This window comes from Lichenostomus cassidix, chromosome 7 (genome assembly GCF_008360975.1).
Source record: "Lichenostomus cassidix isolate B80296 chromosome 7, HeHo_3.0, whole genome shotgun sequence".
In the NCBI taxonomy this organism is placed as follows: Eukaryota; Metazoa; Chordata; class Aves; order Passeriformes; family Meliphagidae; genus Lichenostomus; species Lichenostomus cassidix.
Window position 1 is genome coordinate 7,924,226 of NC_139488.1, and position 24,804 is coordinate 7,949,029.

A 24,804-nucleotide genomic window follows, 5' to 3' on the forward strand; every position below is an offset into this window, starting at 1 on the left:
AAGTGCTAATGGTTATTAGTCTGAAAAATGCAACTGGTTTGGGTTACACCACATTCTGCATTGGGATTAAATGGTTTTTCTATGATTTGGTCACAAAACAATTGTTTTAACTGGCTGCTTCAATGTTGCTGTTAAAAGTCCATACATGCGACCTTGAAAGGTGGGAGTAATCAAAAGATGTGTTTCCCAAACTGACAAAAAGCTGCCTCTTCCTCATAATTGTAGTTCAAACCCTTCTTCTAATAAATGAGTCAGGTTAATAGTTTAATAAAATTTAAATAATTTTACATGTATTGTAATTATAGATGCTCATGAAGGAAATTTTAGAATTGATTTGTGATGCAAAATTATGATACTTGAAAGGAATTATTCCATTGCCTTAAAACTCCTAAATCCTGTATTAGAATTTCTGCTTGGGAAAGATTGGAGGGTTTCTAAAACTTCTCACTGTCTTGGAAACCTTACAGTAAGAAACACACAGAGCAAATTTTGAAAATTAATACGAAAGTAAGGAAAACAAGCATTTGAAATATGATGTAATTCTGTAGTTGCTTGCAGATAAGAAATGGGAGAGTTTAGATTAAGAACATCTGGTTATTTGGCCCATGAAACTAGGGTATTACAGGATAATATTAGGATATTTGTCCCATCGCAGTCAGATCCAGTACACATCCCTTCTATTTTTCTGATCTTTGCAGCAAGTCACAATAGCCATACCTGCAAAAGACTGGAAGAGGGACAAATTCCTCACCTTAGTTTCTCTTGTTTCCTTTCTTTTTCTGGGCTTCTACAATTTTTACCTTGCATATTAGCTGGTACTTTGTGACAATTGCCTTTTGACTCTTAAATACTTCTCAATGTGCAGAGCAAGTTTTGCTGAACATGAATTATTAGATATACTAGGACAGCCATGGTATCTTGATGTTTAGATTTAAGTATCTAGGATGTTGAAAATAAAAATGCAAGGTCATCTAGGTTTTTTTTTTCTCCTTTCCTCTGTTTTCTTTTATAACTGTCTATCAAATGGAGTTGTGAAGAGAAGATTATTCCTCCTGTGGTGCTAAGCTTACTTTTGCATCTTTTTACTTTGTAAATGCTAATCTTTCATCTCAAAGCTGGGCAAGGATCATTAAGAAAAAATTTTGTTGCATGATGCTTTCTAGAATCAAATAAAATTCTGTTCCTAGACCTATATTTTCTCTATATCTGTATCTTTCTTACTGCAAAAAGAGCAGGTGACTGGTTTTTAGGTTAAATATGTGCAATACTGGTGTGTGACTTGGAGAGAGAATAAATTTTTATTTTGTATGGGATTCTTTAAGAGGCAGCATGTCATCCTCAGTGATCCACAGTAACATTTTTCAGTCCTTTCCTCATCATAGTTTTTGCTGAAAATTCTGCAAACTCGACTTTCCTAACATTAGGCTTTAGACCTATTGCCTGAGAACAGTATTATAGCCAGTTAAACCTGATTTTAAAAATTACTTTGTGCCCCAAATCTATCATATTCCACGTTACATCTTGTGATCTATTTCTCTCCTTTTATACTTAACAATTCTATCCTGATTTTCGGACATTTTTGTTCATCATACAAATTATGGAAGAAAAGAAACAGAAATGTAAAATCGGGAAAATAATGTTCAGTTTTAATTTGTGTTTCTTTTCTTTGCCAAAATGAAAGCCTTTTTCTATACATTACTGGGGCGAAAATGGAAGACTTAATTAAAATTTTTGAGAAGAAATGAGAAGATTTTTCCCAGTCTGTGTAAATGTCACTGTTAATTCTTAAGCTTTTAGATTTTTAATCTTGAAAAACATCGTATTTTCCATATTTTATAGGAAATGCTAGTTATTTTTAAAGGATTGCTCTGTAATGTGATGGTGATGGATTAGCTGGAATGTAAAGAGGAAAGAAGTACTCCTAGGAATTAGTTGGTTTAAAGTAAATGCGTTGCTGTTTTATGATTGGCTGTGTTAGTCTGCAGTAAACTAGTGCTGTTTAAAGGATTGGGATTCTGATATCAACTTAATCTCATTATCAGCTAGAACCAATTCTGCTCCTGTACCCTTCCACCCATGGATGAGGTGAGTATTCAGACTTTAGCTCAAAACAAGAATTAGGACAGTCTGAGACCATGTAGTTAACTTTGATTTTAAGCAATTGATGAAATTGAGTCCAAAAGCTGTTAAGAAAGATTTTCTCTCTCCTTCATTCTAAACCTTTAAACCATTGACATCTGGCTGTGAAGTGACTCAACAAAATTGTGAAGTCTGAAGCAGAAAAGGCTTTATACGTGAATGAAAAGAAAACTCAAAGGATCTGAATCTCATAATGATTCACTTGGTTTCCAAGGCTGCACCCTGCACTTAGCCCAAGGTAAGGATCTCTTTGCTTTGTCACATTCTACTGTTTGTGGCCTCCAATTATAAAAAAAAAAACCAAACCCAGCCCTAAATATTCTTCTGGTCAGGGAATCTTCTTCCCTGGAAACATGGAAAATTGCTGGGGATATGCAGGGAACCCTTCTGTAGTACCCTGGGACCTAACTGCCCACTTTCACCTTCACCCTCTGAGACATCAAATGCCTTTAGGCTATTCTTAAAAACTGGGACATAGTGGGATTTTGCCACAATGGGGGTTTTTACTGGCCTGGCAATGTCTCTTCTGGACGTTATGAATCCTTTCCCCACCAGTACCTTGGTCCTGGGTGGTCTCCAAGATGCCAGATGATGTTTCCCTCTCTGGCTCACATCACGTTCTGATTTCCTCCTGCCTCTGACATTCCCTGCAGTGATAAAGGGAAGCAAATGTCTCCAGAACACAGCAACAATGTATTCTTTTAGGTTATTCCATTATCTACCGTTGCATCTTGGCACCTTGGTTTCCGCTGAACGTGCAGGAAATGTTTAATTTCCCTTCTAACCAAGAGCTGTTTTTAATGAAAGATGCTTTGTTTGCTTTTGAGTTAACTTGTTAGCTGCATGGTATTGCCAGTGTTTCCAACAACTCTGACAAAAAGCAAACCTGAAGCCTGAAACATGAAAAGCTGCTGTTGCTATGTGCTCTGTCTCTTCCTGTTGGAAGAGAGATCTCCTCGAAGGGATGCCGTGATGAGTCTCTGCTGGTTTGATTCACCACACGAAGCCTTCAAGTTAGCTGTGCATGCTTCTCGTAGCCTGAAAAAATGAATCCATCAGAATATCAAACAGGCAGATTCAAACCGTGATGCCAAAAGGAGGGAATGTATTTTGAACTGATGGAAAGGAGCATTAAGTAGCTGTGAATACACTCAGGTACCCCTTGACTTGTCAGTATGCTGTATAGCTATGGGAAGGGATCTTGGCATAAGTTTAATCATGAAGACTCAAATTGGAGGTGTTCAAAGCAATTGTGTCTGATTAAATTCCCCATAAACTATTGGTTGTTATCAAAAATATAAGTCCAAAAATTGTGGCTGAGGTTGCAGTGGAAAATCCTAAATTTTCATTGCATCACAAACTTCTTAATATCATATAGGGGTTGTGGCCTTGTGGTGGCAGGTTCCTGAGTTTTCATGAATTGTTCTGGAGATTATTAAAAAAAAAATCAGCTATTTCTGATAAAGGCAACAGGCATTTGTTCTAAACAAATAGCAAATTGATAGCAACATAAGTGTAGAAATGTTTCCAGGTTACAGTCAGCCCATTACTGACACAGAGATGTTCTCCTTGACCCTTTATTTGAACACTATTTAGAAAATGTTGTTGTGTTGATAGGACTCACTGTCCTGCACGTGCTTGGCTCCAGGGATGTGGGGTTTGATCCTACTTGCATGGTTTTCTTCCTTCTGTTGAGGTGGTAGGATTTCTCAGGGTAGAAAAAACAAACTGATGAGAGCAAATTGGAAAAGGGATGGGGACTGTGAGCCATTCCATGCTTCAAGTTTCAGTCCCATAGAGTCACGGAGCAGTTTGAGTTAAAAGGACCATTAAAAATCTCTAGTCCAATCCCCAGTTTGATTAGGAGGACTTGAACTACATGAGATTGCTCAGAGCCCTGTCCAGTGTGACCATCTTGAGGTTTTTCTGTACAAAGAGGGTGAGGAAAACCTTTTCAAAGAGAGGAGAGCATCCTTTCCAGCTGTCAGACCCTGGGAAGCCATAGGTGGGGGCTATATCCAGTCAGGTTGGAGCAAAACCAGATTTGATCTATTTTTGGTTACTGTGCTAATCCCAGTGCATGGTGTTTTGGAGGCTTCCCTTGGCATGGCTTTCTCCTCATGTTTTGCACTCCCAGGTGTTTCCTTCCCTCACGCTGCCCCAGTGTGCCCTACAGCTCCCTTTTGCTGGAGACCTCTGCCTCTCTCTGCTGGGTCTTGGTCATACTTGCAGGGAATTTTCTAGAACCTGATGCATGAAATTCTGTCAGAAAGAAGAGCAGATCCAAAGCAGGGTGTGGATAAGAGGCACCTGGAAAAGGTGCATGAGCTGCCAGGCATCAGGAGCATTCAGTGAGTGCTGAACTGCAGCTGCCAGGTTTAGCTGCTTTGGCTCTTCAGTCCTAAAGACCTGGGCTCCAAAATGCATGGATCAGGACAGCAGCCATCCTGCTGGTGCCTCTCAGGGAGCTCGTGAGGCCTGGCAGGCAGCTTTTGGAGTGTGGTGTTGCTCAGTTTCGTGCCAACATCAACTTGGATCAGTGGGAAATGCGTTTGGTGGCAGGGCAGCACAGAGGCAATGCTCTCCCTGCAGTTCCTGGGAAGCTGCTTTTGGTGTCATCAGCTGGAGTGTGTGAACATACATGCTTCAAAGAAATGAAAATGTGCAGGGAATGTGAACATCTTCCACCTGTGCATCCACTGGATGCAAGTCCTCACCATTGAAGGGATCTTGTCACTTTGTTCCTTGAAGATTGTGCCTGGGCTCTTGTGGAAACCACTATTCAGGTGGAGTTTTTTGTTCTTTTTTTGGATTGTCGCACTTGCAATATGACATAAAGATCACTGTGGCTTCAAGGATGCATCTTTTTTCTCTTGGGGAAAAACGTAATTCTGCACATTTTTGTTTCTTTTTGAGTGAACTGGCCACTAATGGAGTTGAAAACCATTCTCAGTCTTGGAAAAGAAAAGAGAAACAACGTGGATCCTAGCAACTAGAAATGACACTTGTATTTATAGCTATTTCTTTCCTAAAAATGGCTGGAAAAGTAAGAATGAGGCTGCGGTTCCGCATTTCAGCATGAGCTGAACAAGTGTGTTCCCTGTCACTGCAGCACCACGGTCTGGTCCTTCCTGGACCCTTCAGTGAGCCAGGACCATGGGCTGTGAGGGCTGAGAAGTCACCTGTGCCAGGAACTTCAGGGACTTCATAAGCTCTCCTAAAACACACTGTGTGTCAAAATCCCAAAAAGGTTTTCTAACTTGAGACAGGCAAATGTCCCCGAGTTTTTCCAGGTGTTCTTTGAAAACACATGAACGAGAGGAAGCAGATACGGATCCTGCTGCAATGTTACCATCTCTTCCTAAAGTGCGGCTCCAAGTCTGTCTGTGCCCTGGTGCTGACTTTGTTGTTACAAACCAGAGAAGGGTTTGCCCAGCACTGGGCTGGGAGCAGCACAACTCATGTGCTAATGAGCCCAGCCCTTGGCAGCCTGTGGGGAAGCCAGACGTGCAAGGCAGCAGGCGGTGTGAAAGCAGCCTACTGTGTCACTGCACCGCATCCACCTGGGTCACTCGGGGAAATCAGAGATGAACACCAAATTAATGACTGTGTGAAACCTTCCCCCCTCCCAGATGATGACAAAATTCTCATCGGCTTTGCGGGGCCAGAACCTCTCCCCGTTCTCATGTAGGTTTTCTGTGCAGGCACCAGGCTGTTCATTACAGAGCTTCCAGCTGGGATCATAATGTCATTTCCTCTGCTATTTGCCTGGATTCCTTTTTCATATGTTCCCATTCCCTCCTCAGGCTTGCTGAAGAACTGCTTTACTAATTTACGGTTTACCTGCCAGACAGCTCTGGTGGAAAGGTTTCTGTAGGTTGCCGAAGAAATTATTGCACTGATCAGAGAGCTGGTGTGTGCAGCTGGCATGGAGCAAAGCACGCGCCTCCTTTTCGGCTCTGTGCATGCAATATCCAGTGTGCAAGCTTTGGCACGAGTCCCCAGCCTGGCCCACCTCCAGGCCAAGGATCACATCTCCTGTCCCTAGGGAATGTGACGTTTAAATCGCTGCAGCCCAGCGATGCAGGGAATGTGCCACCAGCAATCCCTGACTGCGCCCTTCTTCAAAGCAGGCGGTGCCCGCTCTCCCTGCATGCTCAGGGCAAGCACAAGCAAGGATGCACTGCCAGGGCTCCAAACTTGGCTCCTCCAGCCCGCTTTCTATGCACAGTCTGACAGTGGTGTGAAGATGGAAGGAAGGAGAAGAAATGTGGGGAGGCAGCGCAGTGCTGGCACGCTTTGAAAGCTGACTCCTTCGCTCCAGATGTTCTAAATCACATGTGGAGAAGTGTTTGTGGTCAGATGCTGCTTGAAACTGATTGTTGATAGTCTCCTGAGACGGCCTGTGACAAATTGAATAATAAAAATGCTGAAAATAGCATAGTTATTCCCTGGAAAAGCAAAGTTCCCACAATCCAATGAGCTGGGAAAGTTGTTGAACTTTCTTTGGACACAATGTGCTCTCTTTTTTGTGTGTGTATGTATGTTCTTCAACCTTTTGTGGGTCTCCAAGCTTTTTCCTCATGACCCTTCCTCCTCTTAGGAGCTCCAAGCAGCCATGCTTCCAGCCTCCCCAGCAGTAGCTGAACTGATCACCAGCCTCCACCATGAAGAGCAGTCTCTGCACTCCATACACCTCCTAGTTTGCTCCCTGCTTGTTGCGGGTTTGTTTTTGCAGAATATTTTTCTCAAACTGTATGGAAAGCTGGCTCCCAAGACACCTATTGCTGAGATCCTCACCACACCAGCCCACCCTGACCAGCAGCAGGCCTCTCCTGACCATGCCCAGCCTATGCTATCATTGATTCCTTTCCCACATTGTCCCCTTGCGGCACTGCACAGTGCAATCCTGACCTTCCATCCTCAGTGCCTGGGCAACTAGGGGGCAGACACCATGCCAGGGTTTGGTGCTCTCTGTGTTCTCCCTGAAGCAGAAGGCTTGAGGTCAATGAGTGTCCCAGGAGTGCTTGGTGAGGGCAGCTCCCTCTTGAGAACTTCGTAGTTTAATTAGTGGAAGTGGAGTTTTGGGTGGTGAGAGGAGATTTGCTACAGGCTGCTTATGCTGCAGTAGTGAACTGCAAATCTGGTGGCAGCAATGATAAAAGTCATGGGTAAGGACAAGATGTGGAAATGTTTGGAGTGCCCAGATTGTGTGTGTTTTGCTAGCCAGCAGCAGTCCTTATCATTTGATGGATGCTAAATACATACAAGTGACCTGAGTCTGTCTACTACTGGAAAAATGTCACCATTACAGAAACTACACTTCTGTGTGCTGATTTCTGTATTTCTCTGATACTGGAATTAGCTATAGATCCCATCCTGTTCCGGCATGAATTGCAGATCTGCAGGCATGTATAGCTGAAATTTTCTTGCCAATAGATTGAGGGTAAGGTCTTGAAAACATGGGCTCAACTTAAGTGATGATCTTTTTGTGGGGTGATGATTTCGACCACAGCTGAACATAGTGATTTGTTTTATCTGAAAATTCCTTCTGGAGACTGGCAATGTTTGGACTTCCAGCAGAGTTCATAACTGAGGTAGTCAGAGTTTTAATGTATGCACTTGGTTAAAATCCTGACCCTACATGCCAAAGTCTCCTCTGATGCTTGTTGCCCAATGGAATATTCCACTCACCCACCAAGCTGCTCACCCAGACCTCTGCTGCTCCCCTGCTGTTAGGCAGGTCACCAGCTGATGCCCATTTTAGTGTCCTCCCTGACTGCTGTGGAGCTTTGTTAGCGAAGCATCTGCAGTGTGACTGTTCCTCCCCCACATAAAAATCTGAGGCGTGCAGAAAATTCAGGGGTAGAGTAAAACCAAAGGAATGGAGCAGGGTGCAATGAAAAACACAAATACTTTAGGAGTGTTATAGCCAAAGTATGAAAGGCTCCAGTTTCGTAATGAAATTCAGTTTGTGCTGAGCTGTTGGTCTGAAGTTTAGATCCTGCATTTGCAAGAGATTTAATCTGCTGACAGACTGGTGCTCTGTCCCAAAACCACCAGCACAGTTCTCTCCATGACTGTCTCCCACCAGGCGCTGCCTGAAATAATCTAACAAAAGACAAAACTGGCGGTGCTTTCTCTGCCATGAAGATGAAATGCAGTAGATGGTGGCTGCAGGAAAGGCTGCAGTTTCCACTGTGAATTTCCTCCTAGACAGTTGCCTGCCCTGTTGTTGTTTGTGGGGACTTGCTTTTGATGTTTCTCCCCTTATTTATGAGAAAGTGTGTGTTTATTTGAAGGCTGCTGTGTTTTTGAGTGAAGCTTGCTAGTGGGTGCAACCCTCCTGTGGGTCCTTCCTCCAGCAATTCCCTGGCTCCATCACTAGTAAATAAATAGAGCTCTCAGTATTGGAAAAGATAATTGGCTGTGTAATGCGCAGAAAGCAAAATTCCTTTCTCAAGATTTATTCATCAATTACAGTTTGCCCCGGATGGCGCAGTTTGAACCATTTTCTGGATAGGGAGAAATATGTCAAATGGAAGGGAAGCTGTTGTTAAAATAAATGACTGGGTGCATATGTGCATGGCTGTGTGGTTTAGATCTTCCATAATAAGTATCCTATTAACATGCTAATGAACATGCAAACAAGAAGCTAAGGATTATCATTATTTTTGAGACAATAATGTGTATTTTGGGGTTTTTTTTGCTTGTAATGAATAAGAATGTTGTCTGGTCTGATGGTGTCCCCTGGGCTGGTTGTTGCTGTGCCAGGAGGAGGCAGCAGCCCATGTGTCACACAAATTCTGCCTCTCCTCTTGTCACACTCCAATTTGCCTCCACCCACCCAGTCCTGCCATGGACTGGTGGAGGAACTCCAACATCTCACCAGCCTTCTGGCTGGGCACGCCAAGGTCTGAGGTAGCACTAAAGCCAAGTCAGCTGCAGTAAGTGCTGCATATGTATTTTGAATTAAGGTTTTCATGGAAATGGCATGTTTCTCTAGAGAATCTAAGGTTTTCATGGAAATGGCATGTTTCTCTAGAGAATCTAATGACATTGCAGTGCTGGGCAGAGTATTATGAAGTATGAAGAAACGATACTGCTAGTTACCATTCCAGTGGGTTGCTGCAGTACATGGAGAACAAGCAAAGTGACCTTACGGAGGAGGAATGGTCAGGGATTTCTGATGGGCTTGGCTGGAGGTGCTCAGTTCCCTCAGCTACTATTTACTTTAAAACAGTTTAATGGGACTAAAGAGCTCCCAGCATTTGGAGGGATCCAGCTTCTCTGGAAATCTATTCCTGTGAGGGTACAAGGTGGTCTGTGACCCTGTCAGAGGTGACTCTGCGGTGGCCATTGACCTTGTCACACTGTTGGTGTTAAATGGGTCTGCTAAGAGACATTTAATTAGTTTCCTTTTTTTTTTTTTCCTCAAGAATCACTTGTATTGTAAAGCACATGGAGCTGTGCTGCTCAGAAATGCCTCTCTGCTGCTGGGTAATATGAGGCAAACATTCCTGTGGTGTCTCACTGCCTGCTCTTTGTGAGGACACCCAAATTGCACAGTCCAAGAGAAGCTTCCCTCCTGTGACCAAGGGGCCTCTCATTTATGAGGTGAGATCTTCTGAGGCACAGATGATCAGTAAAAAATAATAACAACATCTGTACTGAGGATCTGCCCCAATAGGGGTCCTGTGACATTTAGGTGCTACCTGAATATAATGAACATCTGCCAGCTGAGAGGGAGAAATATCACCACGAATGTCTTTCAGGGAATCTGCTGGTTGCTGCTGTGGCTGATAATAATGTGAGAAGGAGCGAAGTAGCACAGACACCCCACCCATCCTTGTGCAGCTCTTTAACTTCAAAGAGAAACACCTAACAACCATGCTCAGATCCTTGTGTCATGCTGCCTCCTATGAGAGCAGTAATAACCAAAACCTAATTAGCAGATGGAGCCATTGCTTACTGTCCCGCGTTTTAGTGGGTCTAGAAAATACAGTTATCACCCCTGCAGTCAAAATCATGTTGAAATCTGTGTGTCTCTGAAATGAAGAATTGTTGTGACATTGTAGCACAAAAAGTTGTGTGTTTGTGGGATCACAGGGTAATTCATGCAGGAGGGGAAGCTGGAGATCTTCAGCCCAAGGTGCTGCTCAAGGCAGGATCAGTCCTGAGATCAGACCAGGGACTTTCTCCCGTTGGTCCTTGGAAACCTCCAAGGATTGAGATGTCCCAGCTGAGGGCAGCCTGTGCCTGTGTTCCATTCTGTGGTGTGAGTGCTGCCCTGACTCCTGAAAAGGGCTGTTAAATGCAGTTAGGAGATTTGGATCCCTTGTTCAGAGCATGGAAAAGAAGCTGCAGCTCTCTGTGTTTATAGTCTGTTTCCTTTCATTCATTTATGAGATAAAATGAAGTTGATTTGGAAGCAGTTTTGGGAGAGGAAATTCATGTGTCTTTCCAGGCCATCAAATATTGTTGAATTTATTACTGCTTAAAGACAGAGTCATGATCTGGCCAGAGGGTGAGTGGCCAGGGAAGTTTTGAACGGTAATGTAAAATGAAATCCCTCTTGGCCTGAGGTAAGCCCCTTAGCCTGTACAATGTAACACAGGGAGAATAATATTTACCACTTGGTGCAAGAGCAAGGATTAATGTTTCCTAGTTGCTCTGAAAATGAAAATATTATTCACAGAAAGCTTCTTGTCTGCAAGGAAAGTTATGTGTGCAAAGACCCCCTGGATCCTGTCCTTTGGTGAGAACCTCTTGTTAGCCTTTATTTAAATTTTAATTATGCTTAATGTAACCAAAAGGCTCAAGACAGGAAAATGTTTGCCCCCATTCTCCTTCCATATTTCTTCTGGCAGACAAGTAAGTGTAGAGCCTAAGATTTGTAATGTGTAGACTTTTAAGCAGCTGAGTCCTGAAGCTTATCAGACACATCAGCTATGGCCTAAAGTCTTGAAAGCAAATTTTGCTTAGCTGAAAAGGGAGCTTTAATGTCAGTGTGCAGTGAATTACCTTTTCCTTTCACTTGCCTGAAATAAAGGCTGTATTTCAGGCAAAGTGATGCAGAATATGGACAAAAGAGCAGTGGGAGGAGAGCTGTACTAAAGGTCTGGAAGACATCTTTGAAATTTATAATGCTCGTCTGAGATTAAATGGGGTAAAATTGCTTCAAGATGATCTCAAGAAAACACTAAATCTTCTGCTGAATGTCCGTTTAAGAGTTCCTCTAACTGATTTCAAGGTACACATGTGAAAATCTGAAAGATTTTCCAGTGAGCCTGCTGGTGACACAGGGCACGATGACAGCCAGGAGAGGGCTGTGGGTGGGGTAATGCTCACACTGTGTAATGAGCCAAGAGGAGCCAGGTGCTGGCAAACCACATAGCTGCCTCACACAGGCCCTGAACATCTACCTTCCCGTACTTGGAGAAGGACTAAATAGCATATAGTTATTTGTGTAGATTGCCTGGTGATCAGGTCCTCCGTGGAAAGTTATTTATTTGGTGCTGGCATAGGACAGGAACCTTCACTTGCAGATTGCACTGCACCAACTCCAAACAGCCTGGGGAGGACAGAGTCACTGCAGAACGAGTGTGGTGGCACTGATCAGGTTATTGATAACCCACTGTGGCTCTCTGTGCCTCCAACACATGCTTGTTCAAAGCCCAAGGGCTGTCCCATAAATGCAGGGCACTGTGCTTTGTGACCAGGACAGTGGGACCCAGAGTCAGGGGAGGGGCACGTCCATCGACTGCAAACCTCCCAGGAAGGTTAAAAAGCATTTCTACCCTCCTGAGGAGGAAACAAACTTAGGGAAACACATGCAGAGCCCTCTGGAGGGGAGGGGTGCTGGCAGATGAGCCTCTGCCTCATCCTGCTCAGAGCTTCTGATCCCACCCTCTTCCAAAACTGATATCCCACTGCTGCAAATTAGACAAGAATTGGTTCAGAGTCCTTAATTGTGATTTTTATTTTTAATTTGCATAATTAGACGCGTAATGGACTATTTTCAGAGCCCGGGGACTGCTCTGAGGTCGTTAGTGCTGGCCCTGGGAGATCACCATGTGCCTGCAGAGGGCGAGGGCTGCGGGCAGCCTGACGAGCCTCCTGTGGCTCATCCGAGCCTCTCATCACTTCCATCCCAGCTGCTTTCCCAAGCCACCCAGGGGGCTACAGCCTTGCAAAGCATTTGTCATCCACCCCAGCTCGTGTCCTCAACAGATGCAGCCGTTCAGGAGAATGTGGTGCTGGGGGGAGATTAATAGGGTCTGGATTTTGGAACGACTCCCTTTGTATTAGCTTTGTCTCTAGTGAAAGAAGCTGACGGTAAAGCAAAAGGAGAGGCAATACAGCAGCACCAGGTTTGTGCTTCCCGGGTTGTGGGGAGGTGCTTAGAGGCAAGCAAGGGCTGGAGGGAGGCAGTAGATGGAGATGGACAGGTACTTGGATGAGCAAGGACATGGATTGGATGCTCTCCCAAAGGAAGCTGGTGGCTTCAAGAGGGATGAGGCTGACAGGGTGGCTGGAAGGCGAGCAGGAAAAGGAGGGCTGAGCCTTGCTGAAAGTTTCACTACCCTGAAGTCCACCTCCTTCCTTCCCACACCCGTATGACTTCTCCCCTTCTTTTCCATCCCCTTCCTGATCCTTCCCAACCCTGTTTGCACAGCCATGGATGGCCACAAGACACCCTTTGTATCCCATTCCTCTGTCTACTTTGGACTCTGCTGCTGCTACAAGTTTTATTTTGCACCTGCAAGGAGAAGAACAAAGTAAATCTACATTCTGGGGGTGCCAAAATTCCCTGTAGCCTGCATGCTGAAAAGCCTTGGGCTGGCTCTGCTGCCACATCTTGTTCTACTTACACTGCTGCTTTTAATAGACCCAAAATGTTTGCTTTGGGAAAGGTGTTTCCTCCTCCTCCAGCCAAGCCACGTGCCCTGGTTTGTTCATGTCACACATGGCTTGGCCACCACCACCATCAAACCACCCAACGGAACATTTCCTTGTAGACTTCAGCTCCAGTAGAAGCTGGACTGGAGATTGTTTAGAGGGGGTTTGAAATGGCTCATGAAAGCACATTTCAGATGCCACTTGCTACCTTAATTAACCCTTTGAAAATGGGACTTGCCCATAAGGACCCATAGCAGATTTTGGGGGTTGCTTTGAGGGTAATTGGTAATTTTCCACACTGAAGCTGGACAGAGGAGTTAGCAAAGTGGTTCCCCTTTACACCTTTATCACTTTTCCCTTTCAGGCTCTCCATGGCCAGAGGCATTTCTCATCAAGTATCTTTTGGCAGATATTTCAAATATCACTAAGAACAAATATCTGAAAGATGTTCCATGTAAGGTGTGGATTTCTTTGCTGTCTGCAAAGATCCTAGTCTGAATTTGGGCTGTGAGTATCCCTGTGAGATTGAAACAGCGGCACACAAAATATGTGATATTTTCTCTGCAGCAGTGATTTCTAGGACCCCTGATTCTCCCCTCCCACCTGCTCAAATACAATTTGGTGGTGAACACGGCTGAGGAGAAAGCCAAGACCCCTGTGAGACCAGCTCTTCCCCTGTAGTCACCCAGTTTGGGGTGGCTGTGCTGGAGTTTTGTTGTTCTTGGGAGCAGGCACCATACTGGGCTGTGCTGCTGCACCTCATCACCCTGCCCTGGCAACTCTGCATGGCTGCTGTGTCTTGAAACCCAGCCTGCAGCAGACTCATGCTGCTGGTTTGGGATCTGACCACCTCCTGAGAGCACACGGCCTTGCTAGTGCTTGAAGTTTGGTCAGCTCCACACACAGGCACCCCAGGCCTCAAAATAACTGATAAGCCACAGAAGTGCTTTCTCACAGCAGTATTTATTGCACCAAGGTGCTCTTCCAGAATCTTTAGGGAGGGTTGTCTCCTTCAGATGTCCCCGTTGAGCCAGCGGTTCTTGGCTATCTGCCCCGCGCCGGGCCGGGAGGCTGGGGTGTACTGGAGCAGCTGGGTGATGAGGGCTTGGCAGGGTTCTGGCAGTGGGGGCAGCCCTTCCGGGTACATCACCCCCTTCTTCTGCAGCTGGGGCATGCTCTGCACGTTGGAATCATCAAAGGGAACATTGCCGACCACCATCATGTAGAGCATCACCCCCAAGCTCCATATGTCGTACTTCTTGGCGTCGTAAGGGATGCCCATGAGCACCTCCGGGGAGGCAAAGGCCGCCGTCCCGCAGAACGTGGTGCTCAGGTCAGGGTAGCCATTGACCTCCTTGCTGAAGCCGAAGTCGCTGATCTTGGCGCGGCGGCCGTCGGAGGAGAGCAGCACGTTCTCGCACTTGAGGTCACGGTGCACCAGGTTGCGGTCGTGCAGGTAGCGCACGGCCCTCACCACCTGCACGAAGATGTCCCGGGCGTTGGGGGCACAGGGCAGCTTCCCCAGATTCTCCAGCATGTTCAGCAGGGTTGTGTCCATGGCCTCCATCACGATGTAGAGCTTCTTGTTGCAGACCTCGACAAGCTCGAAGACACGCACAATATTGGGGTGCTGGATCTTGCGCACGATGGAGAGCTCCCGAGGCAGGAACTTGAACACCACGGCTCGGGATGCTCGCTGCCTGTCCACCACCTTGACGGCCAGGGGGCCCTTGTGCTTGCTGGAGGTGGCCGCTTTCACCTTGGAGAAGCTGCCCTCGCCTATGGTCTTGCCCAGCTTGTAACCCAGCTCATTGAGTATCCTCTCTCCTCCATCAGACTTTGGCATGATCTGTGATCCTGGTTGGCTTGACTGGAGCTGGTGTCCTGCTCCAGGATTTTGCAGCTCCAAAGTCTGCTGCATGGTGCTGCATGACACCTTCACCTATGGCAACCCTTGCTTCTATGCCCCACCCGGGCATTGTGATGGGTGGAATGTTGTGTGTGACAGCACCTTTGGGAGATGACATGGGTGCCTTGTGGGCCCCTCTGCTCATGGGTGCCCCTGGCGTGCCTGCACACATGGATGTCCCCCTGTCACCTCGGGGACAACTCTGCTGGGGCTGGAGATTTGAGAGTTTGTACCCTTTCAGCCTCTCCACTTGAGTTCTCAGTATAGCACTGTATGGATGAAGAGAGTTGAAATATCAGCTTTCTGGGGTCAGGGCTCTGTTGGGGCACCTATACCAGTTTTCTGCAGGGTATTAGGTACATTAAAATCCAAACTACAGAGAGTGGTACAAAGGAGTGACTTCTGCTGGCACTAACTGTGAGCCACCTTGGCTGGCTCTAAATATTGACTTCTGGTGATGGGGCATGGAGCTATTCTGTTACTAGGGAGGATTTCTGACCTTGTGTGCAGTGGATGGAAAACTTTAAATGCATTTTTCAGAAGAAACAACTTTGTTGCTTGAACCTGGAATTGCTCTCTATCTGTTTTTATCAAAATGATCTTTTGGAGACCCACAGAGAAGAACTGAGACCAGAGATCCTTCAGAGACCTTCTGTAACCTGGATTTTAAAAGCTTTTAGTCCGTTTTAGTTGCCATAATGGCAGTCAAATTGAGCAGAGGGCAGCTGGGCCACAACACCAACTCCACAGCATGGCATCCCTCCCATCACATGCTGCATCTCAGGCCAGTGCCAGCTCCTTCCTCCAGGTGCTGCATCCTTGCCTTTCACAAACACTTGTTTCTGGTTTGTGCTGGGTTTTTTAAAGCTACTCAAGGATCCTGTGCTCCCTGTGGAGCCCACAATTCTTTTCCAGCTGTACAAAGAAGTCTAGGACCACAAAACCCCATCTTCCTAAATACCAACCCAAACGCTATTTTTAATTTTTGAATACACGTTTCATTTTGCAAGTCAATTATAAAGAGGTAATCAGCTGAAGGTGAAAGAAAATCTTTCTTGTGAGTCCATCTTGTCAATATTCTGAAGTCACTTAAAATTAAAATTGCCCAAAGCTGCAAATGTAGGTTTATATGTGCTGCAGAGGTGCTTTGCTCAGCGCTAAGAGCAAGTAATGCAGTCGTCATGTCGAATTTTATCTGCTTAGAAGTTGTGGGTCCAATCCAATCCACTTTCCCACTTTGGATGTTATTTCTACAGGCCAGTTGGAAACGTGCCATGGAAATGTGGTTGTAAGGCATACCATGAAGCTGTACCATCAGGCATGTTTGGGCCATCCAATAAATGCCCCTAGATTTCTTATTTCTGAAGAGGATCAGCAAGAAGCCATTTCCAGAAGTTCCTGCTCAGAAACTGCGGTTACTAAACACAAAAAAATCCCACCTAGCAATCAGCAGGCCAGATGCAGAAACCCATTTTGCTGGATATGCATGATTTCCTGACAAATTTAGCCCTTGAGTCATAACCACAGTGACTTCAGCAGAGGTCGGAGCTGGACTTTTCACAGGAGCTGGGAACTTGGAGATGGCTAAACATAACTGAACCAATGCAGGCATTTTTATGAGGGAAAATGCCTAGACCAGGCTTCCCTTCCCCACTTACTGCCAAAGCACCTCTGGAAAATGCCACTGCTGCTCCTGTGAATAGAAGGACGTGGGTGTGGACATCTATAGGGGCTTGGCTGATGCTCATATGTCTTAAAATAGGAATGGGCAGTCACATCACAGGCATGTTCCCAAAACCTACAGGTAAATCCTGTCTAATGGGAAGCCCCTTTGAAGCCCCTACAGTAACATCATCAGAAGAAGGAGTGTTCACAGAGCCGTGGAAAAACCCAAGTGGCAGCTACAAATCAGATTGTAGTAGTAAGGAGTAATGTAGTGGAGTCTGTGCTGCTGGTAGTTCATCTGCTCGAGGGAGCAGCTCACTCTGGGGAGGTTTTCTGCAAGCTTGGCTGAAGTGGGCAGTTTCAGTAAGCCCTCCTGGAAGCCCAGAGAAAGCCTTGTGCAGTGAGATACTGCTGGAGCATCCTGGGGGCAGGAGGGTTTGAAGGAGAGGAGAGAGGGAAGCACGTCCTGGTTTCCCAGGGAGGAAGCAGCTGCCGAAGCAAACACTCCCCCTCCTGTACGCTCCGGGCTGCAGCTCTGCGAGCTGCCTTGGCTGCAGGCATCGCTGCTGTGCATCCCTGAGCTCCTGCGTGCAGCCAGCAGCACGGCCTGGGACTGCTGCAAACAGCTCCAAGGGCAGGCAGCAAGAGGCTGGGGTGAGAGGGTTTGGTCTGGCAGGGTACTGTCAGGCAGAGGAGCAGCAATGACAGCTGAGCTCAGCTTTCTGTGCTGTCCTTAGATCTCGGACAGGTTTTTGCTTGGTTGGCTGCTGGCTCAACATTTATTGGTATAAAAATGCACCCAAAAAACTCTTTTGCTTTCAATACCTGCACCTCAAGTGCTGCTACCTGTGGTAAAAGTATTTAGGTCACATTGATGTACTTCAGTAGTGCACTCACTACCAACATGTATAAAAAAATACTGAGCTTCTGTGCTTTTAAGAACATTTTTTGCATCAAAGCTGTGTTTTTAGAACTGACTTGTTCCATTGCTCTTGTTAATGAGAGCAATTAGAACTCAAGCAGCAATTACTGTTTCGTTAAGTGTGGCATGCGAGCAGGAGGAGCTGGTCTGCTGAGGTATAAATTACTGGAGCTCACTGTCAGGGCTTTTGTTATGGGATGTTTGTGACCCTGGTGGTATGCTGTGCATCAGCCTGGTGTGCAGTTAGTCCCTTTGCCAAAGGGCTGGTAGCTCTTGAAGCACCATCCAGGTAAGAGCCTTGCTGAGAAGCTAATGCAGCTGAAGATCTCTGGACTTCTGCTCTGTGTACAGCTACCTTCGACCAGAGAAGAACATACAAGCCACGAGTTGTAACAGAGGAGGGACTTTTTCCTTTCTGCATCACCCCATAGATTTTTTTCACTGATAACGTGCCTGTGTGGTGCCTTTTGGGGGGCTGCCCTCCCGCTGAGTCTCACAGAGGCAGCACTACCTCAGTGCAATCACTGGGATCCCAGCTGACACGCCTATGGCAAACCAGGGAGCTACGGAGGGCCATTGGATCATGCATGCTTTGGGAACTTCTCCCTCCCTGTCCTGTGAACCCACTGTCCCTGACCCCTGGGGGCAGGGCTGTGTGAGTGTCGGATGCTTGCCCTTGATCTGATGACAGACTGACACCTCTGGGGCAGGGATTTCACTTGTGACTGGGCACTGCTGAGTGTAATTTAGGTCCTGCTGCCACAAATGTACCAAAATATCACTCCTGCAAATGCAGATGTCCGAGAAGCCATAATAAACCATATTTTTATACCTTATGCCATGAGCTGTAAGTTACAATGTGCAGAATGACCTCTGCAGTTGCACGGAGCCCTTGAGATTTCTTTAAATACTTCTATTTCCATACAAGCAGAAATATTTTGCCCAAGGGCTGCAATGTTCGAGACTGGTCAAGGAATTCCTAGGTGCCCAATTTGTGGCAAGTCCATGACCAGACATTATTTCATAGCATCCTGTGAATATGGGAATGGTAAGGTTCTGCATAAGTAAAAATAATGTTAACATTTTTGCTTTATTAAGTCACTGTAGATAGCACAAAGGGTAACCACAGGTTTTTTCCAGCAGATGCTGAAGTTATCAAGATCTTCTTGCCAGCAATGGGTAAAGAAAACCTTAAACAAAAGTTTTCTGGTTTATCCTGTAATTGATTTTACTACTTTTAAAAGTGTGATTGTTTTAAAAGTATGAAAGTATGACTTTTACAGAGAATGCTGGCCTGAAAAGAAGCACGCTGCTCTTTTTTCCCCTGTATCTGGGTGCTGCAGGTGCAGAAAGCTGCTGAAAATTCTGCCCGTGAGAATTCCTCTGTACAAAGTCTCCTAGAAATTCAGCAGGATGAGAGGAATAACACCAAACAGCAAACTCTGTGGATATCCAATTGATTAACCAAGGTTGTTCAGACACCAAAGAGAAACCCAAGGCTGGCATGCCTCGTGTGCCAGAAGCATCTCTTCATGTAAATTAGTATTTAAACGGTGTGAAGGACACAAAATGGGTTTGTAAGCCATCAGAGGGAATAGATTCATGGCAATAGGCCATACCACCACCTCTTGGAGCACTCACAAGCTGCTCAGTAGGTGCCAAAGGAGATGAAAGATGGAAGGGCTAATGGGCTGCTCTGCAAAGAGGATTTTGCAGCTGGCATCGTAAGGCCGCACCTGCCAGGAGTCTCAAACCTGAAGGCAAAAAACTGGAGTGGAGAGGGGGACAAAAGGGGCTAAGCAGGCATTGACAAGTGAGTTGCTGGAGGAGCAGGAAGACTCTCTTGGCAGGTCTGTCTCTGAGAGGCCTTGTACCAAAATTCTTATGGAAAGAGGAAGCAAAGTGAGATCATATGCCTCCATCCTCGTAGTAAGTGGAAAGTCATGCCTGGCTTGTCAGAGCAAAGGAAAACCAGCTGCACAGGGAGGCAAGCTTTCCTTTTTACCGCTGGAATGCCTGCTGAGAGGGGCAGGCATGGCTGCAGGGAGAGGGGAGCAGGATGGGGCACTCAGCCCCAGAGCTCACCACACCCTTTCCTGGCTGGAGGTGTTGATCTCCCCGTGTCTCTGTTGAGATGGCTCCTTCGCACCACCTCCCTTCCGAAAGCTGGGAAGCTATTAGTCTGTTGGCCCGTGCTGCAGACACTTGGCTTGGCCTTCAAGTGGCTGATTCCTGAGTGCTTCCCAGCGAGATCCTCCCAGCAGCCCCACCAGCCAAAGGGAAGGGCTGTGCAGCACCGACAGGCTGCTGGGTCAAGAGAAGCACTAAGCCTTCTCTTCCTGCCCCTCCTTGAGGCCAGCAGAGAGCCCAGCCAGCCTGCTGAGCCCCCCTTTGACGCTGGGAGCTGCTGACATAGCTGTGGGAAGGAACTGGGGCTCCATGCTGCACGTACCTGAAAGCAGGGGAGGACATGTCTCTGCTCTCCTTGTTGCTTCAGGATGCACAAAAATTCTCTTTCATAGCTGCAAGATTAAATGCCTCCCGCTGCTGGTGGCTGGCTTGTCTGTGTTGGTGTGCCTGCTGTCTGCCCCAGGCAGAGTTAGCCGGCCTTCCCTGAGGGCTGGCTGGCTGTCCAACAGCAGGGAGAGGCCTTCAGGTGAGCATTTCAGCAAGGCAAAGCTTTCAAACCTTTCAAAACCCACAGAAAGGGCCTCTTGGGTTAGTGGTAGTGGAAATGGAGTTGGGAATGGGTGGCAATGAGGTTGAGAGGAAAGCTTCTCAGTTCCCAGCTTTTCTTATCACACAAAGTTATGTCTGTTAAATCCAAGTATAGTTTAGAAAAACAGGTTTTTAAACTGTTTTTATTTTGTGTTAAACTACCCCAAGTGAACAGCACTTTCCTCCTTACACTGATTTACTTACCTGCCTTCTGAGGTGCCTTCTGAGGTATTCAGAAAGCGATTTAGTTGTCTGGCACCTATTGTAAGTAATTTGTGGCCAATTAGGGACTGCGGAATTTGGCCTGTAATTAGGCCACGGCAGCCTATGGTACACAGGGTTGGGAAGTTGATGGCAAAGTTTTGGAGCTACAAAGCAGATGTTTAAATGCTTTTAAGTGGTGTGGATGTTATCAGAGGCTGATTTCATGAGGAGCTCTGGAGTCATGTGCTAAAACCTTTCCAGAAGGTGCTCCACAAACCCCTGAAGTGGCTTCTCCCACAGGTGTGGCTAGGCCTGGACGAGCCGGTCTGGGAGGCCTGGAGGAGAGAGAGGACAGGCCAGACATGCAAACCAAACAGCTTCAGAGCTGGGGAGACTGAGAGAGAGCTCAGACTGAGATCTGGGAGATAGTGAGGCCAGATTCTAAAGGCACATTCTAAGTGGCAGAAGGAGGTGATCTCGGACCAGATAGTTGGTGTGTGCATATCAAAGAGGGAGGGAGACAGGCAGGCACTTTGGGAACAAGGCCGGAGGCAGCTGACAGGGGCTGCAGCTCTGTTTGCTGAGCAGACACCATCTGGTTACACCATCCAGCATCTCACTGCACAGGCCTTTGTGGTATTTGAAGCTGAAACTGCCTGAGAAATCAAGCAAGAAACTATCCGTGACCCTGGGAGGAAAATTGCCAAGGAAACCAAGGCTTATCACACCCAGCTGCCAAGGGATGGCTGGTTTGGGTGGGGAATGAGTGCAGACCTGCTCACACCGGCAGCTGCAGATCTTGCATTACATCTGCTTCTTTGCTTTCCAGCAAACACGGCTTTTTGCTGCTTTCCTGCTCGCGGGTTTCCCTGGAAGGGAAGTGAATCCATCGGAGGCAGAAGCCAGGTGCCGCCCTTGCCTGCTGGCAGTGGCTGCGGAGCCGGGCTGGGCTGGAGGGATGGCATTCCTTCTCCCCACTGCTCGGGCCGTGGGTGCTCCCATGCCCTGGCAGACACACAACATCTCCCAGTGCCCCAGCCACCAGGAATACACAATATCACAGTGCCCTCTTGGGGGCAGGTGTGCCTTGGAAATAGACCTTTGTGATTTGTGTGCTGAGGATCTCATTGCTTGCCACCGTTGTTTTATTCCAGCAGCTCAAGCGGCTTGGCTAAATAATGGATTTTCCCACTGAACAATACTCCTCCGAGAGAAGAGTCCAGAGTTCTGGCCTTGTGTTTTTATTTTATTGTTATTTCTCTGTTGCTGATCTGCACTTTGGTCTAAAATGAATGGGGTGAGGAGTTCCTGAGTGAAGATGGCAGTCTGCCCTCAGAAATGAAACCTGTCTTGTTTAAACGCTGTCAGATCACTTGGCCCCAGCAAGAGACAAATTGTTTTAACAATAGATTTAATTAGCTGGTGTTTGTATTCCTTCACAGAGTGCTCGAATCCTGGTCCACCTGCTGCTAGACCTGTCTGCAAGCCCTGGCATCTCCTGTCCAGGAGTGTGAGGAACGACTGAAGCATTAAATAAGGACATGGATAAGTGTAGCAATTCCCTGCTGACTGCCGGAACAGCCTGGAGAGAGGAGACCTCTAGATTTTGCAGTGCCATCTTTTGTCAAACATTAAAAAGAAATGTGAGTAAAAACACAATTTCCAGCAAGTATTTGAGATGATCTTACAAAACTGTAGCTAAATATTGCAGCTAGAATTGCTCTCCATGCCCTACTGTTGCCCTTAATGCTCTGAATGTAGAATTGTTATGTCCAAATACTTCACCACTGTACAGTGGCCACTCTTGACTCACACCAATTGGGCTCTTCTTCCACGCAGCTAGTCACAGGACAAGGGGAAACACCCTCAACTTGCACCAGGGGAAGTTCAGGCTGGAAGTTGGCAAAAATTTTTTTATTGAAAGAGAGGCTGAGCATTGGAACAGAGTCCCCTGGGAAGTGGTGGAGTCACCATCCCTGGAAGTGTTCAAACACTGAGCAGACGTGGCACTTCACAATATGGTTTACTGGGCATGGTGGTATTTGGTCAAAGGTTGGACTTGATGCTCTTGAAGGTCTTTTCCAACATTAATGATTTTATGGAACAAACTAAATGTGGGTTTGTTTTGTTTTGTTTTGTTTTTGTAATATAGACCTATAATTTCTCTGATTCCTTACATCATTACATTTGTGGGGTTATGAAAGAACCACTGTTTTAAGAATGATATGAAATGACAAGCCTTTGCATTTGTGACAGTTTTCCCTGCATGTGTGGTTTTGGGGGTTGTTTTTTTTTTGCTTGATTTTTTTTTTTTTTTAACAAAGTTGGCTAAAAGGCTGTCTGTGGTGAAGATTCAGTTGAAAAAGATGTGCCACCTGGAAGATGAGTCTATGACCCTAAAAGCTGGTTTCTCTGAAAAGCCAGACAGATTGATGCTGAGGGCTTCCCTATCTTTTGCTTTTCTATTTCTAGATCTAGTTTGCTTCACATCAGAAACAGAGTTTTCCTAAATGCCAACCTAAAATCTTGTTTTGGGCTCTGCCGGTCAGTCTTTCATGTTGCTGCTTCTCCCCTTCCCTTTTCTCATGTCATTATGTACCTAAAGATAATGCTGTCAGAGGGCAGCTCTTGGACATTTTCCAGCTACACCAGACAGCACAGTCATTTGGAAACATGGAGCATGGGGGAAAAAAATCATGGTGTGAGGAATGCTCATCCCAATAGGTGCAGTTGGGAAATGCTAGCCTAGATCTCCTCCTGTTTTCCTTGGTCAGCATCCTTTTTTAGCTGGGACTGGGAGAAAACCTGGTATTTCTCAGCACACCTGGCTTTGTGTGCTGAACCCTTTTACCTTGCAAAGACAACTCCTGGTCTCCCCAAATCCCTGCTTTCTTTCCAGGCTCCCACAGAGTAGGACACAGCATCTCTCCTGAGGTGTCTTTGTTTCCTTGGCTGTCACCTGGCCTCAGCCTGTGTAAAGGCATCGCCTGCTTTCGTTTTAAGTGGCTCTGTTTTAAGGGGACAAGTTGTTTGATTGCCACTTACTGGATCCTGCTCTCAGATTGCTGTAAGCTCAGCAAGACTGAACTGTGTGGCCTGAGCTGGCTTGTGCCAGGCAGGACTACAGCTGAGTATTTTAGGAAAGTATCTGTATTTTAGGGAAGCAGCACTTTTGTGGACAATGGAAGAGGAGAGAAAACCTATTATTTGAGAGGCTGTGGTAGTCTTGCAGGGCGAGGCCTTGGCACCTGGAGGAGCAATAGCTGCTGCCAGGGTCATGGCTTAAATCTGCTTGGTTCTGGCCAGCCTGTGAGCTTTGAGAGTGCGTGGGGAGCAAAGCTGAGCCATGCCCTGCAGCCAGTGGTTCTGGGCACAGAGACTTGGGTGAGCATGCAGGGTCTCCTGCAGCTGCTGCCAGGGCACTTGGAGAGAAAAGCAGGGAGCCTCTGCCTCCAGCAGGCAGGCTTTGCCTCAGGAGCAGGCTTTGAATTTTGAGCAGAGAAAAGCCTCTCCTGTGCAACTATCTTCCCACCTCCCAGTGGGTTTCTTTATACAGCTTTCAGAGAAAATAACTGATTTTTTTTTGAGAAGGAAATGTATTCACCCCCCTTTTGCTGTCCCACCAAGCCTATATCAGCAGGTTGCAATGGTAGCAAAGTAAGCAGAAGTGCAAAGACGACATCTCTGTGCTCTTTGGCACTGCTGGAATTCTGGCAGTTGTGGGAATCAGGTACAGTCTGTTTGACAAGACAGTAAATGTTTTATTCCTCCCAGACATTTGTGTGGCAGGTAGGTGTGATAGGGAGAGGCAGCATCTGTGTGATCATTAAGGTGGTATTGTCTCCTGCCTGCTCTTCCTTCTCTGAGTCACTCCAGTGTCCTGAATGCACAGGAGGAGTGATGAGGCAGGGTTTCATCAGCAACTGTCAGAGGCAGAAATAAATAACTTCACTCAATTTGTATCTGCTTGTGCTGGCCATACCTTGTATTTACATGGTACCACCAGAAAGTATTTTTAAATGTTGAAATTTAAATGAGCACATGGTCCTGCAGGCTAAATCTGTTACCAGTGATAACATTTCCACTGTAGTTTGTTTTGTAGCACCTCAAGAAAAGCAACTGATTGGAGTGATTTATTTCCAATCCTAAGGAAAAAAATAGCCTCAGAGCCTTTGTGTGTACCAGAGGAAAGGCAGCCACAGCGCCGGGCAGGCAGTGTCTGTAGTCACAGAAATGACTGATAACAATTTTCTCATCTTATCACTTCACAGATATTTTTTTTGCTATAGGATGCAGACATAAAAGAGTCTCTAGGGTCCTCCTGCCCTCCATGGGAACTGCATCA

General features: G+C 46.3%; 1 protein-coding gene and 1 long non-coding RNA gene across 2 annotated transcripts in view; one reads left to right on the forward strand and one right to left on the reverse strand.

Annotated features, from left to right (window-relative positions):
• Positions 1-13,985: 13,985 nt before the first annotated feature.
• Positions 13,986-15,030, reverse strand: TSSK6 (testis specific serine kinase 6). The gene has a single exon (XM_085066050.1). It carries the CDS (start codon positions 14,960-14,962, stop codon positions 14,054-14,056), a length of 909 nt encoding a protein of 302 aa, XP_084922176.1. The 5' UTR covers positions 14,963-15,030; the 3' UTR covers positions 13,986-14,053.
• Positions 15,031-17,966: 2,936 nt separating this feature from the next.
• The window catches only part of LOC146434474 (uncharacterized), a 30,083-nt gene continuing 23,245 nt past the window's right edge, over positions 17,967-24,804 (forward strand). The window contains exons 1-2 of the long non-coding RNA XR_014853400.1: positions 17,967-20,193; positions 21,902-22,102. This is a non-coding gene — a long non-coding RNA (uncharacterized LOC146434474). The remainder of the gene's footprint in view (positions 20,194-21,901; positions 22,103-24,804) is intronic.

Excerpts from the sequence above, each read along its gene's own strand:
- TSSK6 (XM_085066050.1), bottom strand. The coding sequence starts at position 14,962 with ATGCAGCAGACTTTGGAGCTGCAAAATCCTGGAGCAGGACACCAGCTC.